The 20,800-nt window shown below is 35.9% G+C and overlaps 3 protein-coding genes across 3 annotated transcripts; 2 read left to right on the forward strand and 1 right to left on the reverse strand.

Moving 5' to 3' along the window:
• Positions 1 to 8,107: 8,107 nt before the first annotated feature.
• LOC133319863 (uncharacterized) lies at positions 8,108 to 9,600 on the forward strand. Its single transcript, XM_061525738.1, has 2 exons — positions 8,108 to 8,144; positions 8,327 to 9,600. Exons 1-2 carry the CDS (start codon positions 8,108 to 8,110, stop codon positions 9,352 to 9,354), a joined length of 1,065 nt encoding a protein of 354 aa, XP_061381722.1. The 3' UTR covers positions 9,355 to 9,600.
• Positions 9,601 to 13,507: 3,907 nt separating this feature from the next.
• Positions 13,508 to 16,005, forward strand: LOC116778466 (uncharacterized). The gene is made up of 3 exons (XM_032672476.2): positions 13,508 to 13,553; positions 13,737 to 13,872; positions 14,119 to 16,005. The coding sequence occupies exons 1-3, from the start codon at positions 13,533 to 13,535 to the stop codon at positions 15,378 to 15,380; spliced, it is 1,419 nt and encodes a 472-aa protein (XP_032528367.2). The 5' UTR covers positions 13,508 to 13,532; the 3' UTR covers positions 15,381 to 16,005.
• Positions 16,006 to 18,205: 2,200 nt separating this feature from the next.
• On the reverse strand, positions 18,206 to 20,451 carry LOC116778464 (uncharacterized). The gene is made up of 2 exons (XM_061525883.1): positions 20,321 to 20,451; positions 18,206 to 20,093 (listed from the first exon to the last, which is right to left on the reverse strand). The coding sequence occupies exons 1-2, from the start codon at positions 20,448 to 20,450 to the stop codon at positions 18,835 to 18,837; spliced, it is 1,389 nt and encodes a 462-aa protein (XP_061381867.1). The 5' UTR covers position 20,451; the 3' UTR covers positions 18,206 to 18,834.
• Between the last annotated feature and the right edge of the window lie 349 nt (positions 20,452 to 20,800).

Here is a 20,800-nt window from a genome sequence, read left to right on the forward strand (position 1 = left end):
TGCCGTTATCCTCTCGCTCCCACTTCTACCGCGTACAAATCCACGACGAACCTATTTGGAGTGAGTTCGTTTGTGAGCTCGTAATATTTACTGACCTTGATGGCATGGTCTTTGGGGATGTTGGTTTCCTAAGACACCGTAAGCTCTATAATTACAACGCGCTTTAAAATTCTCGAATACATAAATATGTCTGGTCTGGAGGCCGACGCACAAATATCCTCTGGGATTTTGTATTGTTCCTCATACGTGTCCATAATGTTATACTAAGATTAAAGTTGCAAATTACTTATAACTGCGAAAAAATACAATAGATATGATATATTTTTATTATCTATGAGCTGATTCAATCATTTCATTTTTCTTACGCTTTGTTTATATTACGTCGGATACATTATTCTTGTAACTAGTCTGGAACTAACAATTTATTAATTTTTAATGACAGCGCCATCTGTGTTCCTAAGGTGTAAGCTTCTAACAATGATATGATTTGTTTATCCTCTTTCACGAAAAAACGACTGAACATATTTGAATGAAACTTTACAGTATGATTGATTACACATCAGAATAGGGCATAGACTATAATATAATTTACAACGACTGTGTCATGTGGTCAGACTATAACGATATTTATGGCATATTTTTGTTTTTGTAATTACCGAAAGGGGGCGGTGCAATGCTGTCAGTATTTGTATTACATATAAAAAAAATACACGCTTTTATTGTATAATGTCAAACAAGAAATCGTAGCGTAAATATATGTTACAAAACATCAAACGGTTATTCAGTACTAGGTACCAGCCCCGGCTTCGCTCGGGCTTTTACAAAAAATATAAAATAGCCTATTTAATTTTGAGAATTATTAAACTTATATTATGATAACTTACAAACGGTACGCTCGATTTAAATGATTTAAAAAGTAATTTACAGATACTGATGTAGGCTTGAAAACGAAGTAATTTATTTTGATAAGACTTAATACCGTATTTATGTTAATAGCTTTCCAATAAACGGAATGCCAATTTTTAAAAGTTGTAAAATGGATATAGTAGACCTATTTAAAATAGATAATTCCACCATACATTATTTTGTTATATCTCAAACGGTTTTGGCAGCGTTTTTAAAAGCTGTCAGACGGCTCTTGTTTTCCCGACATCTTCAGCAAATATCGTTAATGTACACACAAATCAATACAAAACCTTAACAAATTATATACTAAAACCTTCCTCGAGAATCACGCTATCGAGTGGTGATAACCGCTTGACAATTGGTTCAGTAGTTTTTCTGTATACTGCGAACAGACAGACAGATGGCCAGGTACTTTATTTATAATATGTATAGATAAATTAAAATATTATTTTCTCTCTGTATGGAAAATTATTTTTACACTCTTCAGTTTGTAATCATTAATAAAAGCGTGTTCTTTATTGATTTCTTTTTAACTAAATAAAGACAGTGGAGTCGCAAAACGTAATGGTAAACATTAAGTTATGAAACTAGTGTAGGCTCACCCCGTCTGCCCGTGATCACGGTTGCTGCAAAGTAGCCGAAACGTCGGGATTATGTAGTTTTTAAATAATAAAATCCGCGTAGTAAATCCGAATAACACTAGTTTCATTTAAATGAATACTCGCGAAAATCTTAGATCTCATTATTAAGTTATGTTTTGCAAATCGGAAAATCGGCTGAAGTTAATTTTATTAAACCACTCAGAAACTGTGTATATCAATATATATATATGTCGGATTTATTACAAATTCATTGTTTTAAAGAGAGGACGCCAGCCTCGCTGACGTCACTAATGTCACTTGTTCCAGTACGTTCCAGATATTTTAAAATGAAACTTCAATTCTTCTAAATGTTCTTGTATTTCTCGAAGGTTCTTCATAATCACATTCTTTATGCTAAGCACTCGCTGAACTCTGCAGTCCGCTGTCGTGCGTCCAGACGTCATATTTATACCAGAATTCAAACATAGTTCTATTCTCTTTGATTTCGTTTTACTTTTAACAATAGTAACGACGACCAATAAGTTGTTATAGTAATTGATGACAGCCTTGAGTTATTTCCATGTTGTATCCGTCATTGAAGCTGCTTGCGCCGATGTATATATTTATTTATTGTACAAGGTTTAAGGTTTTAATCGAGTTTTATTACGCAAAATAAATAAATCATTATTTGTATGCATGTACATATTTTGTTTTGTTGTCAATTAGGAGCATGTTTGTAAAGCACATATATTATATTATTATTATTATATGGCAATAAAATGCATATTTAATTCATCAGTACATTTATAAATTTGTACGAACGAAGACGGAAGTTACAGCATAAGGAAGTGTTAGACTTCCCACGCGTTTCTGTACGCTGAGTGAGTGAGCGCTTTACTAGCTCTGTCGTTATCTCACTCAAAGGATGCGGAAAAAATTGTTTAATCATGACAAATCTACTCAGGATGATGGGACAATTCAATCGAATTATTGCACTCACCAGCCACTGTTAGGAGTCAAAGTTAAAAAGTGTTGCAACGTCGTGCTCAAAGGCTTTGATTGCATAAGGGAAGCTTATAAAAGCGTGGTAATAATGACACTTTTTATCACATGTATATATATATATATATAAATTTAATTTATACCAATAGTAAAAGGTTTTAAACTACACCGTAGTTTTTAAATATATTAGAGACGCTTTGACCTTGGTTGTTTTTTACGTCATCCACCAGATATTGCTTTTTGTTTTCATAAACGAGTTACTTTGTGTCGTGAGCTACAAGTTTATTTCAATATAATTATAACCAACAGTTTGCACAGCTCGCTCATGGCCCTTAATCGTCGTCCACAATATATTTTTGAACTGTAACTAGACCCTCCCCCTAAACATAGCCCCTCTTTGGGGAACCTCCACAATTTTTTGTCAAACGTAATTAGACCTTATTCTATAACAATGCCGCAATTTCAATTTACATAACTATGTATAAATGTGACATTTTGTTGTTCGTCTGTGACCAATCGTGATTGTTACTGTGGGTTAAGGATTTTGGACATATTCGGTGTTCGTAACTTAAGTTTTATGTAAACATTAGTCCCCCTTTAAGACATTATAGCTTCCGTAATACGTACTATGGTCTCATCCTGTTATAAGATCAACTCGGTTTTCAAATAAATAACAACGGATTACTTCGATTTAACTAGATTTAATATCCACACTTTTATGTCGACCGCTCAGTTTTACATATCGTGATTAACTACTACCCTCGTCCAATGTCAGAGGGACAACCGCCACTCTCGAATGACAAGTGTCACTCTGACAGTTGACGTTACAAAATATATTTATAATTGATAATATATGGAATCGATTTATAAAATAAATAATCGATTCTTACACTGTGTATTCTTTCTTACGACAGCTGACAATTTTAGACCAATCTCTCGAGTTGGTGTCTATATTTTTGTGAATGTTCCATTACTATTGTAATTTTATATTTCAGTATCAAGCCCCATCTTTTGAGTCGTTACAGTATTTTAAGATAATTCCTCGTCCACTACCAATTTCGTCATGTTTGAGAAGTTTTTTATGATTTCACTAAATCCATGTCCCTTGCTCTGCTTCTGGTTAGGACGTAATAAAACTGACAGACATAGTGTTCTTTCCGTCCCTTGGCGTTACTCTATTTTGATGGTTTGAGAGAGGGATGACCAGATATATATTTTATACATGCTTGTAAAAATCCTGTCGTAGCAATATTTTCCTTTGTCGCTGAGAGTATTTTAAGGCCATAGCATTCGAAGTGATTTTCGTAATGGTTGTGTAATTTTTACGGGAATACATCCGCTAGCAAAAACTAACCAATAACAGGTGATGGTGGTCTCGCTGCTGTCATTACTAACCGTAGTTGAAACGAATTGGTGTGTTTCTGATGCCGTTCTCTTAGCAATATTTGCTGTCTAATCTTTCCAGTTTTGCGAATATTTTGGGACTATGAAATAATGCGGAATAACACGGTATCGCTTCCATATAAAAAGAACATTAAGTTTATTAAAATGCATATTTCAGACGCAAATTATTTTTGTTACAAAATTTGTAATCACGATCGCAAACGCTCTGAAAACGAATGACATAAGAAGTAATAAACACGTAATTTCTGTAACAAAGAAGAGTGAATATTTTAAATTTATGAATTACTTTTGTTTTCGGAAAAGTATTAGTGAAAATATGTTTCTGTAGTTACAATAATAGACAAATACGTTCTGTCTGTCCAAGTTTCTCGGATGTTTGTCTCCATATCTCACCTTTTTTAATAACTCCGGAGGTCGCTTGTATTTGGACTAGCATTTAGATATTCTCGTTCAAAGCTTAGATGTTATCGCTTTACAGAATAACAAGTAATTAATAAAAAAAATATCTAAAGATTTGGTTTGGTACATTAAATACAAAAAAGTTTTTTTCATACTTATCCACACGATGTTGCTCTCGGTTAGATTTAGTCCATTTTCATCAAATACTGCCTTTTGTTGTTCACAGCGAAGCGTGGCAGGGCGCGGCTAGTAGTATAATAAATCAATGACTGAGATTTAGCTTGTCTTCAGACCTGTTGCAATATCAACAAAAAAAATTATATCACATTTATTGAAGGAAAATGTATATATAATAGAATAGTGACAGAAAATAAATATGTTAAGATATTTTATTGTATTTCGACCCGACTGTTGGTGTTAGACCTACTATTGGCTTTGACAGCGTCTTTTAAGGGTAGTAGGTAGTAGGTAGTGTGATGGAATCTACCCTTGAAATACGGGCCTGAAGGACCCGAAAATTCACACAGCACTAGACTTAAAGTGATTTTTACGTTATAGTTATTCAATACATTACAATTACTAATTATAACTAATAATTTTTTCACCTAAGCAACGTTTATTGAAGTTTATACATTGGACTCTTCTTTTACAACTTCAAGTTAGAATTATTTTACGGTCACTAATTTTCGAAGTGATTTCACATCATCGCAGCATAGCTGCACAAAGTGTTGCCCAAAATCGGTTTTGGTTGTTCTTGCGTTTTTTCAAGACAAAGACTGCCTAATTTTAGCAAAATCAAGATCAAGAACAAGACCAAGCCTGTGAGACTCATGCGTCTGGGAGTTAGGACTGGGAGTAAGTATAAGTTCAGGGTATACTATAAGACGCAAAAAAGATTTTTTTTTTGAAAATTGGACCTAAGCGAATACACTAAGTACCATAAACAAACGTACATAGCGAATGAAAATATCCATTAAAAGACTGCTTCCCTAGTTTGGACCATCGGCACTGTGTGTGATACTGGCGGTGCATTGTCGGCATCATCAAAGGTCGGGTACTGACCACTCATAGAAAAAAAAAAAATTCCTTATAAGTTATGTTTTCTTAAATGTATGTATAAATTAAACAAAAAATAACTTTAATTTCGTATCTAACATAATTTAGGAATGCAACAGTCGTTTAAGAAGATATGTTTAATGTTTACGACAATCTTCTTAACGATAATTTAACTCGGTTAACTATAACACTCCAACCCGACTCCGCCTCCACCAGGCCAAGTTAATATTTGCTTTAATATAGAATAATTTATTTTATATAATAAAAAAATATTCATTTATTTATTTGTAATTGGTATTCTTTAAACAGTTTTGGTTAAGATGAGGAAAAAACTAGTTACGAATGAGATGGTAGTGATGGGAATTATGTATACAATACACTCGATTATTTATGCGAGTGAGGTAAATATATCAATTAGTTATATATATATATATATATATATATAGTAAGATTTTATTATTTACATTTTACTACGAAACGACGAAATGTCATTTACTTGAATACTATGTGAATCATAGTTCACTATGGAATTATATTTACATATATATTATTAAATAAATATTTAAAAATTACTTTCATTATAACGTGATTATAAATTGAGACAACAAAATCAGTTTCTTCAAAACATCCATCGTCCCACTATCCGCTAACACTCGCAGCTACCTTAATTTATACGAATGTTTAATATGGACAAATTTTCTTTCATTTTCACACAGTTTTCCTAACTTTTCGTGAGTGAACCGACTACTGTGATGGGTTTTAGCTCTCATAAGGTAATATTAAGAATACTTTGATCGCTGATGATAACTTGTAGAAGTTTGATCTCGCTTCGTGATTCATTTTCGTAAATAAATAAGGTTGCCTTACAGACAAGTTCATGTAAATTAAGTAATGGAGCTCTTTAAAGTTGAAAATTAAGAATTAAATATTATTAAGATATATTAATAGCGAACGAAAAATAATATAATGAATTAAGAAAATTTATAAAGAAATAGACAAGGACATCTTGAACTCAAAGTTGATTGACACAATTAGTTGTAATCAATAACAGACAGTTGTATTGAACCTGTCTTCCAGGCGCTGATGCTGGGCAGCCTCAGCTCTATAGCTGTCTCAAACGGATTCCTCTTCGCCCAAACAACAGGAATGATAAAAAGCCTGCAGAGAAACGACGATGGCTTGAATCTCACTGAGAGCGATATACTGTGGATAAGTGAGTATGATAGATTATAAAGGGTTTTCCATTAAGGGCGCTTGATCTTTGAAATGCAAAAAAAAATACATGTAGGAAAGATATTTGCGAAATTTTTTTTTATTTGGAAGGTCTATCGACCCCATTATGTATGGAATATGACATCATTCAAATGACCGCCACGGCTTCGGTTGGTGGCGCGCACACGAAAGGTCCAATTTTCGATGACTCTGGCGCACAAATCGGGCTGTATTTGATCGATGGCGTGGCGTATGTTGACTTTGAGGGCATCGGTGGTTTGCGGCTTGTTGGCATAGACCTGCGACTTAAGAAAACCCCACAAGAAAAAGTCCAGCGGGGTCAAATCGCACGATCTCGGTGGCCAGTTCACGTCGCCTCCGCGCGAGATGACCATGTCCAGAAATTGCTCGTGCAGAACTTCCATCGTAGCGTGTGCTGTGTGGCACGTAGCGCCGTCCTGTTGAAACCACATGTTGTCCAGATCCATATTCTCGATTTCAGGCCAAAAGAAGTTGGTTATCATCGACCGGTATCGCTCACCATTGACGGTGACGGCCACACCATTATCGTTTTCGAAAAAATACGGACCAATCACGCCTCCGGCCCAAAATCCGCACCAAACAGTCACTTTCTGCGGGTGCATTGCCACTTGGTGAACCTCGTGTGGATTGGTCTCGTCCCAAATACGGCAATTTTGCTTGTTGACATAGCCATTCATCCAAAAATGCGCCTCGTCGCTGAAGATGATTTTTTTGCCAAAATCGGCGTCAACTTCCAACTGCTCTAATGCCCAGTCAGCGAACACACGGCGCTGTCTATGGTCATTAACCTTGAGCTCTTGGGTCAGCTGGATCTTGTACGGGTGCAGGCTCAAGTCACAACGCAAAATTCGCCAAGTTGTCGTCTGCGAAAGGCCGAGTTCCTGTGCGCGACGCGGAATTGACTGCCGCGGGTTTTCGAGGACACTGTCGCGCACAGCGGCGATATTCTCGGCAGATCTCGCGTTACGTTGACGCACGGGAACCGGCTGATTGTTAGCTGACCCGGTTGACTCGAATTTGTCCACCAATCGACGGATAGTCGACTCGGCAGGACGATCATCGCGACCGTAAAACGGGCGAAGTGCGCGGAACGTTGCTCGAACTGAAGACCCATTTTCATAAAACAATTTTATGATTTGCACGTGCTGCTCGACACTGTAACCTGCCATGGTGGTTTGGGAGGACGGAGTGAATATAACACACTGCATTTGACAGCTGTCACTTAAATAACATGGCCGCAATCAGCTGTCAAAGTTCAAGCGTCCCTATTGGAAAACCCCTTACAATGTAATAAAGACATGACATTTAGCGTGTCTTGACATTGTCACTGGAAATTTGTTGCAATGCTTTATAGTGTCTTCCGTCCCAATTTGTAAGTATACAAAAATTAAGAAACCTAACTAACGATAGATTGGAGTTTTGACTGAATCGATAAAATAATGTTATTGGCAAGCTTTCTTCGTATATTTATCTAATAATATATTATTTCAGCATCCGGTCTGACGATGTACGGCTTCCTTGGCTTCGGATTGGCGACGTTGAGTGACAGGGTCGGAAGACGCTGGCCATTGATGATATCCTCAGTAGCAATAGTTGTGCAATGGATTATGTTATACAAGGCACAAAATATATATCATTTTATGCTGTCAAGGTTCATCGCTGGAACTGCTGTCGGAGCTAGATACTGTTTAAATATACTGGTAACACCTGAATATACTTATCAGAAACCCGAGCTTTCTTCCTCAATATAATAACATCAGTGTCGCCAGCTATTGGCACTGGGCTGGGCCACTACTTGGGCAACATCTTCCACTGGAGAACTGTTGCTTTGATATCAATTTTCCCAACACTTTTTGGTGTTATTGTGCCTTATTTTTGCGTCGAAAGTCCTCATTGGCTGGCCTCGAAAGGCAGGTTCCAGGAATGTGAGGAGAGTTTCAGAAAAATCCACGGAAACAGTCTAAAATCGGAATCAGAACTGCAACATCTAATAAAAATGGAAAAGTGCAAACTGAGACAAGCTGAAATCACCAATACGAGGACCAGTAAAGCAAAAATATGCTTCGCATTAAAGAAGAAGTACTTCTGGAATCTAATACTTCTGAGTTTCTTTATGAGCTCGTATATTGCTGCAACTGGCAGGGTCGCATTCGCAATCTTAGCGACAAACATTCTTGAAGACATGACTGGGACTCCTAATGTTGTTCTTTATAATATTCTGGTAGACAGTTTTATCCTGGTAGGCACCAGTTTATCCTGCGTTCTGGTGAGGAAAATGACGATGCGTACTGTGTTATTTTCTACTGGATTTTTGGCCAATGCTTTTTTGGTAATTCTGAGTGCTTGCCTTTACTTTGGAGATGGTGTAAAGAACCTGCGGTGGGTTAATGTATCGTTGTTGGCAGTGTACTTCATTTTAATGGAAGCGGGTCCCTCCCCAGTGTTAGAGGCTTTAATAGGGGAGATCTTTCCCTTAGAAATAAAAGTGTACTGCATGCTCGTTATTGGTTTTATGCTTTCTGTATTTTCAGCTTTATCACTGATCTTATTTCCAATAATAACAGAAGTTATTGGGTATTCTGGAACATTCTTACTGAACGCTGTAATAATGTCAACAAGTCTAGTATTTATAAAGTTCAAACTACCAGAGACTAAGGGAAGAACGCTACAAGAGATTGAAGCGTTCTTCAAGACTAATATATTTGATATTGACGAAGCGTTGAATGATGAGAAGAAAAATATGCTGTTATAAAAAATACTTTTGCTGTACTATATTTTTGATTAAAAGAACTGGCAATTAAAAAGGTGATATGTGGTATGGCCTGAAAGGTACTTGGTGGTTGACAGTGGGTGGGATTTAATATCTCATCAGTAAAGAGAGATATTTACATTACCGACAGATACAATAGAGTCAAGTCCTTCACAACATGGGGCGTAGCTACAAATACGTTACAAAATATAAATCAAGTAAATAATATTTATTATCAAGAAAGGTATAGTGAAGACGATTATGAGGATGCGCAATTTAACTGTCATACCAATATATCAGTCATCAGCCTACACACGTTATGATTGTATTTAAATAAATAAATACAATAAAAAAAAGAAATTATTGAATGAATTCCATTGGTTTTTTCAATCAAACCATGGAGTCAGTTGGATGTCTTCAGAAGTGCGCCAACCATACTGTCAATATCCAACTCCAAATCGCCACCTTTCTCAAGTTGGAACATCCAGTCTCCAGATGAACTGCTTTTGGATAAGTTTGTCTGTCGTATCATCTGGCGACACGCTGAGTGAGATGAGATCCTGGCAGATAACAGTATGTTATGTGTTTACCAGTATTGTTACGCTAAATAGTGTAATTCTTTTTAGTCACAGTTGTAACTTCAAAACAATCAAGGTTATTTCATTGTAAAACTTAATTTATGTATGAAGGCTGTATTGTCGTGAGTAGATTTATGGCGTTTTGTATAATAATCAAATAAATATTATATTTTAAGCATTTCCTCTGTCTGTTGGTCCCAGTGGCGCGCACACCATAGGTGCAAATGAGTTCTGCCTACCCTACCCATACAAAAACTAAACCTACATAGTTTAATTCTTATTTACATACTTTTGATAATACATTACGCAATACGAATGTTTACAGACATTTAATATGTCATTAGATTCATGATTCTGCAAAGGCTAGCGCCGCTTCCCAGTCAAAGTGGCTGTAAGCACAACTACCCGGTGCATATTCCATACAAATAATCTCAAGGGCGATCTGCAAAGCTCGCGCTGTATGCAGAAAACATTAGCATATGTGTGTAAAAACTATGCATGTTTTAGTCTTCGAAAGGCGCTCATTTCTTAACCGTGGTCGTTTTAAAAAGCCATAGAAACTGAGTTGATTGTCAAATGAAAAGGGACTGTTTAATTTGTTGGTATAAACTTCAAATATTGTTTTCGAAATTTTTGTTATTGTCTGGCAAGCGCAAGTGAATAAGTTAGCTAATAAGTGAATTTATTAAGGAATTATGGAAAATTATAGCTGTACCTGTGATGTGTCTTTAACGAAATCAATTACGAGTACATTTTCAATGTTGTCATTTGATAATAAAATAAAAATAATTGCAAAGGGAAGATGTGTGACCGCATAGACTTTACTAAAGAAAGGGTAATGTTAGTCGTTTTGATAAAACGTATTATGATAGTTGTAATCAGCTAGCAGGTCGTGTACACACAAATAATTTATTGTGTTCTCCTTGTTTGTTGTTGTCAAATAATAATAATGGGAATGTTTTTGGATCCCCACTGGATATTCCGTTTTAAATAACCTTCAAAAAGCGGTGATGAACAGATCGTAATCGTTTTAAGGTATTCTCGTGGCTCAGTGGAAGTTGATAGATTCATAAAATATATAGATTGGTTCTAATCGGACAGCTGTAACTTTATTTGCCAATATTATCAATGTTTCAGAAGAGGACCTTAGGATGAATATTAGTATGTTTTTTCTATCTTCTGCTTACCCTACCCCAAATCTCTGCGCACGCCCATTGTAATATTATATAAAAAAGCTCAAAACTAAATACAAGAGCACACAAAACTTACAGATTTTCCATTCGCAACAAATATTTATTTCTATATGCTTACTCCAAGTTCTCAACGTTACTACATACGGAGCGTCAACAGTTTTTTCATTCATAAAACTTCACATACTAATAACGTAGTAACCTTGGTCATTGCGTGAGTAACGCTAAACGACTCGTGTGTAGTGACGATTACAACAATAATAGTGGTGAATAACATTATAATACATTACTTACTTAATAGGAATTAACATTATCTCGAGAGATATTCTTATTAAGATATGGAATTTAATAAAATATTTTAGTTAACAAAAGTCTGTAATATAAGTACATATACTTCCACTGTATTTATGTATGTTACTGAGCTTCTGAACGACTGGACCATTTTGAATGAATGTATACCTATTTGTGTGGTCCCAGATGGTTCAGATTCACAAATCATCCCGGTAGATGGCGCTACATGTATCTAGGTTATTTAAAATGTAAAGACTGTAACATAGATTAGTATACATATAGTTAAAACACTATACGAACGGAGTCACGGTAAAAAACTAGTATCTGTATGTCTGTGTGTTACAAAACATGGAAATAATTGTCCTTAAAAGATATATCGTAGCGTTTGGTGAACGACAGATAAATATTAATGCAATATAATAAAAAAAAATCCATTAAATTTGAATATATAAGTACACTGTCATATATACACTGTTATTAAAATTCTTTAAACGTACGTAACAATTTTAAACCGTAATTTTTGAAACTATGACAATCAATACGCACTTTACTCGGTGTCTGTTGTTAACAAAGAATAGTATCGGTCCTTTGTCACATTCAAACTTTTAACAAAAATGTGTACCTAAAACTAATTGTTGTAAGTGTTCAATCTATGTTGAAATGTACGAAATTATGTTAGAAAAGTCCTCTTGTATACAGAATATAAATTTCCGATGGATGTAAGTACTAGGAGATTGACCTTAGTACTGAGAGAAAAAATGATCTCAGTGATAGTTGGATAAAGTTACGTTTGAAGTGTTTTCGGACATGGCTGCCGATTTTCACAATTGCAATTGAAATTGTTGGTCCTATATATTTTTATACGCATCACGATGTATTAGACTTTGGCTCCCGTTTTTTCAGGAGTCCAAGCAATTATTGTATTCAGTGGTAGAGCCTGGCTGTGGTCAAGTAACTACGGCTCAACCGGGGAAGTACCACCCTCTCAGAGAAGATCAGCGTCTTTAATGCCTGCGTTTCGTCCGATGAGTGAGAGCGTCGGTTGCCCTTTCCCTTTTCCCACCTTTTTCCTCCCCCTCTTCGGAAATCAAGGTCGGTAGCGCGTCTGAAACATTCTTTATGTTACAGATGTCCAGGGGCGACGGTAACTACCTCCAGCAGGTAGGCCGTCTGATCGTTTTCCGCCTTTGAAATAAAAAAAAGGCTTTTGAATGTATCAGGATTTTGGTTAGAATTCATTTAACAGAGACGAAACCTTTCAACATTCCATGGATTCACCGTGCGGGCACCGAGTCCATCGCGTAGCAGGGAGAGGAGCTTAAACAGTGCCTGGGACTTGCGACCCGGGTGTAGGTTTAAGGCCCCTATCTAACGCGCGTTAAACACTCACCTCCACTGTCCAAGCTCCTCTCTCTACCCAACCAAATATGAAACGAACCTGCTAGGGCTCCCTTCGACGCACGTTCCAAGAATGAACTGATGGTAGTTCTTGGCAGGCCTAAGTGTTTTAGCAGGTTGTAGAGAGATTTGGCTGTTATACCTCTCTATCTATATACACGCGACCATCTTGAAAAATGTTATGAAACACCCAACGCAGCAGACAAATGTATAACATCATTTATTAATAGAAAATTAAATTACTATGATTTTTCTAAAACTTTTCTGTATAAATAATATGAATGAATAGTATTTGTTCAAATTTTCTTTAGTGCGTAATATCTTTTTCTTGTAAATGTCATAATAGCGTTGAATAACATGGAAGAAGAAACTTGAATTAGTTAAAATAATCAATTAGTGATGGCTATTATAGCTACAATTCATACGCGTGTAGGGTACTCGTACCCACACGACACTTGCAATAATATATATGTATATAATATAAGATATAAAGAAACAAAAATCTACTTATTATATACAAAATATAACTTTTTTTAAAGCGTTACTTTCCTAAAATACTAGCGAGGGTTACAATTCATAGAGTAAGTTTCTTTAAAGTGTCCGCCGTTCTAGTGTCCGCTTATACTCGCAGCTACCTTAATTTACACGAATGTTTTATATGGGCGAATTTTCCTTCATTTCCACACAGTTTTACTAACTTTTCGTGAGGGAACTGGTAACTGTGATGGGTTTCACCACTCAAAAGGTAATATTAACCATATTTTGATCGCTGACGATAACTTGTAGAAGTTTGATCTCGCTAAGTGATTCATCATCGTCAATTAAATAAGGTTTCCTTACTGACAAGTTCATGTACATGTAGAAAAGAAAACTGTATAATGTTTCAAATTACATTTAAGATGAAAAATTGATTGAAACAATCTTCCAGGTGCTGATGCTGGGCAGCCTCAGCTCTATAGCTGTCTCAAACGGATTCCTCTTCGCACAAACAACAGGAATGCTAAAAAGCTTGCAGAGAAACGAAGATGGCTTGAATCTTACCGAGAGCAATATACTGTGGTTAAGTAAGTAACAGTTTTGTTATAAATACTTGTGAAATGTATTCAAAACAGACATTAAGGCTTCATATACACGATTGGAATCATTACTACATCACTCACTTATACCTGTTATAGGAAAGAAATAGCTGTTGTAAAATTTACTTCAAGTCTTACAAACTAATTTTCTTTCAACAAATGACGTTTAAATGTTATTAGCACAAAAATATTACGTTCTTTCTATATAAATATCCTATAATTACTTTCTTTCAGCCTCTACTATTTCAATGATATTCTTTCTTGGCTCCTTTTTGACAACTTTAAGTGACAACATGGGAAGACGCTGGCCATTGATGATATCCTCAGTAGCAATAGTTGTGCAATGGATTATTTTATACAAGGCACAAAATATATATCATTTTATGCTGTCAAGGATCATCGCTGGCATTGCTTTCGGAGCTAGATACTGTTTAAACATACTGGTGACACCTGAATATACTTCCCCAAAAACCCGAGTTTTTTTCCTCAATATAGTAACATCAGTGTCGCCAGCTATTGGCACTGGGCTGGGCCACTACTTGGGCAACATCTTCCACTGGAGAACTGTTGCTTTGATATCAATTTTCCCAACGCTTTTTGGTGTTATTGTGCCTTATTTTTGCGTCGAAAGTCCTCATTGGCTGGCCTCGAAAGGCAGGTTCCAGGAATGTGAGGAGAGTTTCAGAAAAATCCACGGAAACAGCTTAAAATCCGAATCAGAACTGCAACATCTAATAAAAATGGAAAAGAGCAAACTGAGACAAGCTGAAATCACCAATACGAGGACCAGTAAAGCAAAATTATGCTTCGCATTAAAGAAGAAGTACTTCTGGAATCTAATATTACTGAGTTTTGTTATAACCTCGTATATTGCGGCTACTGCTAAAGTTGCATTCACAATCTTAGCATCAAACATTCTTGAAGACATGACTGGGACTCCTAATATTGTTCTTTATAACGTTCTAGTAGATATTTTTATCCTGGTAGGCACCAGTTTATCCTGCGTTCTGGTGAGGAAAATGACGATACGTAATGTGTTATTTTCCACTGGATTTATGGGCAATGCTGTTTTGGTAATTCTGAGTGCTTGCCTTCACTTTGGAGCTGGTGTAGAGAACCTGCGGTGGGTAAATGTATCGTTGTTGGCAGTGTACTTCATTTTAATGGAAGCGGGTCCCTCCCCAGTACTAGAGGCTTTATTAGGGGAGATCTTTCCCTTAGAAATAAAAGTGTACTGTATGTTTCTCGTCGGCGTTATGATATCTGCCTTCGTATCGTTAGCGCTCATCGTGTTTTCAATATTAGCGAAGGCCATTGGATATTCTGGAACATTCTTACTGAACGCTGTAATAATGTCAACAAGTCTAGTATTTATAAAGTTCAAACTACCAGAGACTAAAGGAAGAACGCTACAAGAGATTGAAGCGTTCTTTAAGACTAATATATTTGATATTGACGAAGCGTTGAATGATGAGAAGAAAAATATGCTGTTATAAACAATTTAATTTAAATTGAAATTGCAATGAAAAACCTAGCTTCATGTATGTACATAATATTATTATATTTATCCAATTGATATGTTTATTGCCTTTCAGTAATATAGATGTGTTTCGCGTAATATTGACAACACAAAGAGTTAGAACTAGAAGCGTTAGTCACTTATCATTATATTATATTAATGAATTTAATACCGTAAAATTGTCTACACTCTATTGTCTACCCTTCAACCTACACCTGGGTCGCAAGTCCCAGGCACTGTTGAAGCTCCTTTCCCTGCAATGGACCCGCACCCGCAAGGAGAATCCATGGAATGATGAGAGGTTTCGTCTCACTGAGACACTGGAAATTGAAATTCAAAAAGAAGGTCACCCTACATTGTCGTCAGTACAACAACAGATGACGTCAACTATATTATTCACAAGACTAATAGTTTTATTGAAGTAGAAAAATAATAGAATTGTCATTATAATTAGTATAGCTATGTTTTAATAGGATTTATGTTGTATTAAGATTATTTGGTGTATTTATCTAACATAGAATATAGAATAGACTTAATAGTCGTAGAAAAATATCTCGTCAATTCATTCTTCCCACATATTTTCTGCCTATTTTCTTCTTCAAAGTTCTATGCACTAGTACTTTCAAGGTTCGTTTGTCTTCTATGTGTCATTTTCTTGTATTATATAGGATAAGTATGTCATTTAAATTAAGTCTGTCCGGTCCACTGACGCTGGAGTTTACTCCTCGAGTTAAATTAATATTTGTAAAAATATATTATGATGCAACAGTCAATATATAAAATATATTTATTTCAACAGTCCTCTCATATATTACTACTAGGTACTAGCCCCGGCTTCACGCGGGTTCTCTGCAAAAAATATAAAGAAGCCTATTTAATTTTGAGAATGATTAAACTTATATTATGATAACTTTTCTCCTGAGGTGGTAGAGCCTAGCTGTTGTCAGTTACTATAGCTCAAAATGAGCTGGCTCGACCGGGGAAGTACCACCCTCTCACAGAAGATCAGCGTGAAGTAGCCTTTTATCCGATCCGATGTGTGAGGGAGCCGTTTGCCCTTTCCCTGTTCCTACCCTTTCCTGCCATTTTCTTATTCCCACCCCGCCCTTTTCCTCAAAAACCAAGGTTGGCAACGCATCCGCAACATAAGATATGTTATGGATGTTTATGGAAAAGGAAGTAATTTATTTTTTTATAATACTTAAGACCGTATTTATTTAAATAGCTTTCCAGTAAACGCTCTAGGGATGCCAATTTTTAAAAGTTTTAAAATGGATATAGTATGTTATCCTTCAGGTATAGACATATGCCACCGCGGACATTTCCGTAGACCTATATAAGATACACAATTCCACCATATATTATTTTGTTATATCTCAAAGACTTTAGGCAGTGTGATGATGTGAAATCACTTCGAAAATTAGTGACCGTAAAATAATTCTAACTTGAAGTTGTAAAAGAAGAGTCCAATGTGAAAAAAAGGTGAAAAAATATTAGGTATAATTAGTAATTGCAATCTTTTAAACCGAAGTGGTGTATCGGTCGGGATCATGGGAATGTGAAGAATGCTTAACGAAGTACTAAAATAAAAATTTATAGGGATTATTGTAAAGTTAAGTTTTCCATTTGCCAATGAAGTATCAGTTACACTTTGTAATGAGTGTTGACTGCTTCATTACAATGGTAGAGTTTTTTATTTATTTATATGAATGAAAAGTAATAAGATTTTTTAGAGTTAACAGCTGTCCGATCAGAACTAACATCTGTATATTTTATAAATCTATCAACTACCTCTGAGCCACGAAAGTACCTTAAAACGATTACGATCTGTTCATCACCGCTTTATGAAAGTTATTTAAAACGGAATATCCAGTGGGGATCCAAACATTCTCATTATTATTATTTGACCACAACAAACAAGGAGAACACAATAACTTATTTGCGTGTACACGACCCGCTAGCTGATTACAACTATCATAATACTTTTTATCAAAACCACTAACATTACCCTTTCTTTAGTAAAGTCTATGCGGTCACACACCTTCCCTTTGCAATTATTTTTATTTTATTATCAAATGACAACATTGAAAATGGACTCGTAATTGATTTCGTTAAAGACACATTACAGGCACAGCTATAATTTTCCATATTTCCTTAATAAATTCACTTATTAGCTAACTTATTCACTTGCCTTTGCCAGACAATAACAAAAATTTCGAAAACAATATTTGAAGTTTATACCAACAAATTAAATAGTCCCTTTTCATTTGACAATCAACTCAGTTTCTATGGCATTTTAAAAAGAAACAAGGTTAAGAAATTAGCGCCTTTCGAACACTAAAACATGCATAGGTTTTACACACATATGCTAATGTTTTCTGCATACAGCGCGAGCTTTGCAGATCGCCCTTGAGATTATTTGTATGGAATATGCACCGGGTAGTTGTGCTTACAGCCACTTTGGCTGGGAAGCGGTGCTAGCCTTCGCCGAATCATGAATCTAATGACATATTAAATGTCTGTGAACATTCGTATTGCGTAATGTATGATAAAAACTATGTAAATAAGAATTAAACTATGTAGGTTTAGGTTTTGTATGGGTAGGGTTAGCAGTACTCATTTGCATCTATGGTGTGCGCGCCACTGGGACCAACAGACAGACTAAATGCTTAAAATATAATATTTAATTGATTATTATACAAAACGCCATAAATCTACTCACGACAATACAGCCTTCATACATAAATTAAGTTTTACAATGAAATAACCTTGATTGTTTTGAAGTTATAACTGTGACTAAAAAGAATTACACTATTTAGCGTAACAATACTGGTAAACACATAACATGCTGTTATCTGCCAGGATCTCATCTCGCTCAGCGTGTCGCCAGATGATACGACAGACAAACATATCCAAAAGCAGTTCATCTGGAGACTGCATGTTCCAACTTGAGAAAGGTGGCGATTTGGAGTTGGATATTGACAGCTCAACGCCAGTATGGTTGGCGCACTTCTGAAGACATCCAACTGACTCGATGGTTTGATTAAAAAACCAATGGAATTCATTCAATAATTTCTTTTTCTTTTAATGTATTTATTTATTTAAATACAATCATAACGTGTGTAGGCTGATGTCTGATATATTGGTATGACAATTAAATTGCGCATCCTCATAATGGTCTTCACTATACCTTTCTTGATAATAAATATTATTTACTTGATTTATATTTTGTGACGTATTTGTAGCTACGCCCCATGTTATGAAGGACTTGACTCTATTGTATCTGTCGGAAATGTAAATATCTCTCTTTACTGATGAGATATTAAATCCCACCCACTGACAACCACCAAGTACCTCTCAGGCCATACCACATATCACCTTTTTGATTTCCAGTTCTTTTAATCAAAAATATAATACAGCAAAAGTATTGTTTATAACAGCATATTTTTCTTCTCATCATTCAACGCTTCGTCAATGTCAAATATATTAGTCTTAAAGAACGCTTCAATCTCTTGGAGCGTTCTTCCTTTAGTCTCTGGTAGTTTGAACTTTATAAATACTAGACTTGTTGACATTATTACAGCGTTCAGTAAGAATGTTCCAGAATACCCAATAGCTTCTGTTATTATTGGAAATAAGATCAGTGATAAAGCTGAAAATATAGAAAGCATAAATCCAATAACGAGCATGCAGTACACTTTTATTTCTAAGGGAAAGATCTCTCCTATTAAAGCCTCTAACACTGGGGAGGGACCCGCTTCCATTAAAATGAAGTACACTGCCAACAACGATACATTAAGCCATCGCAGGTTAACACCATCTCCAAAGTAAAGGCAAGCACTCAGAATTACCAAAAAAGCATTGGCCAAAAATCCAGTAGAAAATAACACAGTACGCATCGTCATTTTCCTCACGAGAACGCAGGATAAACTGGTGCCCACCAGGATAAAACTGTCTACCAGAATGTTATAAAGGACAACATTAGGAGTCCCAGTCATGTCTTCAAGAATGTTTGTCGCTAAGATTGCGAATGCGACCCTGCCAGTTGCAGCAATATACGAGCTCATAAAGAAACTCAGAAGTATTAGATTCCAGAAGTATTTCTTCTTTAATGCGAGGCATAATTTTGCTTTACTGGTCCTCGTATTGGTGATTTCAGCTTGTCTCAGTTTGCACTTTTCCATTTTTATTAGATGTTGCAGTTCTGATTCGCATTTTAGACTGTTTCCGTGGATTTTTCTGAAACTCTCCTCACATTCCTGGAACCTGCCTTTCGAGGCCAGCCAATGAGGACTTTCGACGCAAAAATAAGGCACAATAACACCAAAAAGTGTTGGGAAAATTGATATCAAAGCAACAGTTCTCCAGTGGAAGATGTTGCCCAAGTAGTGGCCCAGCCCAGTGCCAATAGCTGGCGACACCGATGTTACTATATTGAGGAAGAAAGCTCGGGTTTCTGAGGAAGTATATTCAGGTGTTACCAGTATATTTAAACAGTATCTAGCTCCGACAGCAGTTCCAGCGATGAACCTTGACAGCATAAAATGATATATATTTTGTGCCTTGTATAACATAATCCATTGCACAACTATTGCTACTGAGGATATCATCAATGGCCAGCGTCTTCCGACCCTGTCACTCAACGTCGCCAATCCGAAGCCAAGGAAGCCGTACATCGTAAGACCGGATGCTGAAATAATATATTATTAGATAAATATACGCAGAAAGCTTGCCAATAACATTATTTTATCGATTCAGTCAAAACTCCAATCTATCGTTAGTTAGGTTTCTTAATTTTTGTATACTTATAAATTGGGACGGAAGACATTATAAAGGGTTGCAACAGATTTCCAGTGACAATGTCAAGACACGCTCAATGTTATGTCTTTATTACATTGTATCATTTATCATACTCACTTATCCACAGTATATCGCTCTCGGTGAGATTCAAGCCATCGTCGTTTCTCTGCAGGCTTTTTATCATTCCTGTTGTTTGGGCGAAGAGGAATCCGTTTGAGACAGCTATAGAGCTGAGGCTGCCCAGCATCAGCGCCTGGAAGACAGGTTCAATACAACTGTCTGTTTTTAATAACAACTAATTGTATCAATCAACTTTGAGTTCAAGATGTCCTTGTCTATTTCTTAATAGATTTTCTCAAGTCATTATATTATTTTTCGTTCGCTATTAATATATCTTGATAATATTTAAATCTTAATTTTCAACTTTAAAGAGCTCCATTACTTAATTTACATGAACTTGTCTGTAAGGCAACCTAATTTATTTACGAAAATGAATCACTGAGAAAGATCAAACTGCTACAAGTTATCATCAGCGATCAAAGTATTCTTAATATTACCTTATGAGTGCTAAAACCCATCACAGTAGTCAGTTCACTG

The sequence above is a fragment of the Danaus plexippus genome, chromosome 31, assembly GCF_018135715.1.
Source record: "Danaus plexippus chromosome 31, MEX_DaPlex, whole genome shotgun sequence".
NCBI classification, from domain to species: Eukaryota; Metazoa; Arthropoda; class Insecta; order Lepidoptera; family Nymphalidae; genus Danaus; species Danaus plexippus.

Bases quoted from the DNA above. Each gene is read 5' to 3' on its own strand.
- LOC133319863 (XM_061525738.1), top strand. From the start codon at position 8,108: ATGTACGGCTTCCTTGGCTTCGGATTGGCGACGTTGA. The intron at 8,145-8,326 runs GTGACAGGGTCG...TATACTTATCAG, and splicing joins CTTCGGATTGGCGACGTTGA to AAACCCGAGCTTTCTTCCTC.
- LOC116778466 (XM_032672476.2), top strand. From the start codon at position 13,533: ATGGGTTTCACCACTCAAAAG. The intron at 13,554-13,736 runs GTAATATTAACC...ACAATCTTCCAG, and splicing joins TGGGTTTCACCACTCAAAAG to GTGCTGATGCTGGGCAGCCT. The intron at 13,873-14,118 runs GTAAGTAACAGT...ACTTTCTTTCAG, and splicing joins GAGCAATATACTGTGGTTAA to CCTCTACTATTTCAATGATA.
- LOC116778464 (XM_061525883.1), bottom strand. From the start codon at position 20,450: ATGCTGGGCAGCCTCAGCTCTATAGCTGTCTCAAACGGATTCCTCTTC. The intron at 20,094-20,320 runs GTGAGTATGATA...ATATTATTTCAG, and splicing joins GAGCGATATACTGTGGATAA to CATCCGGTCTTACGATGTAC.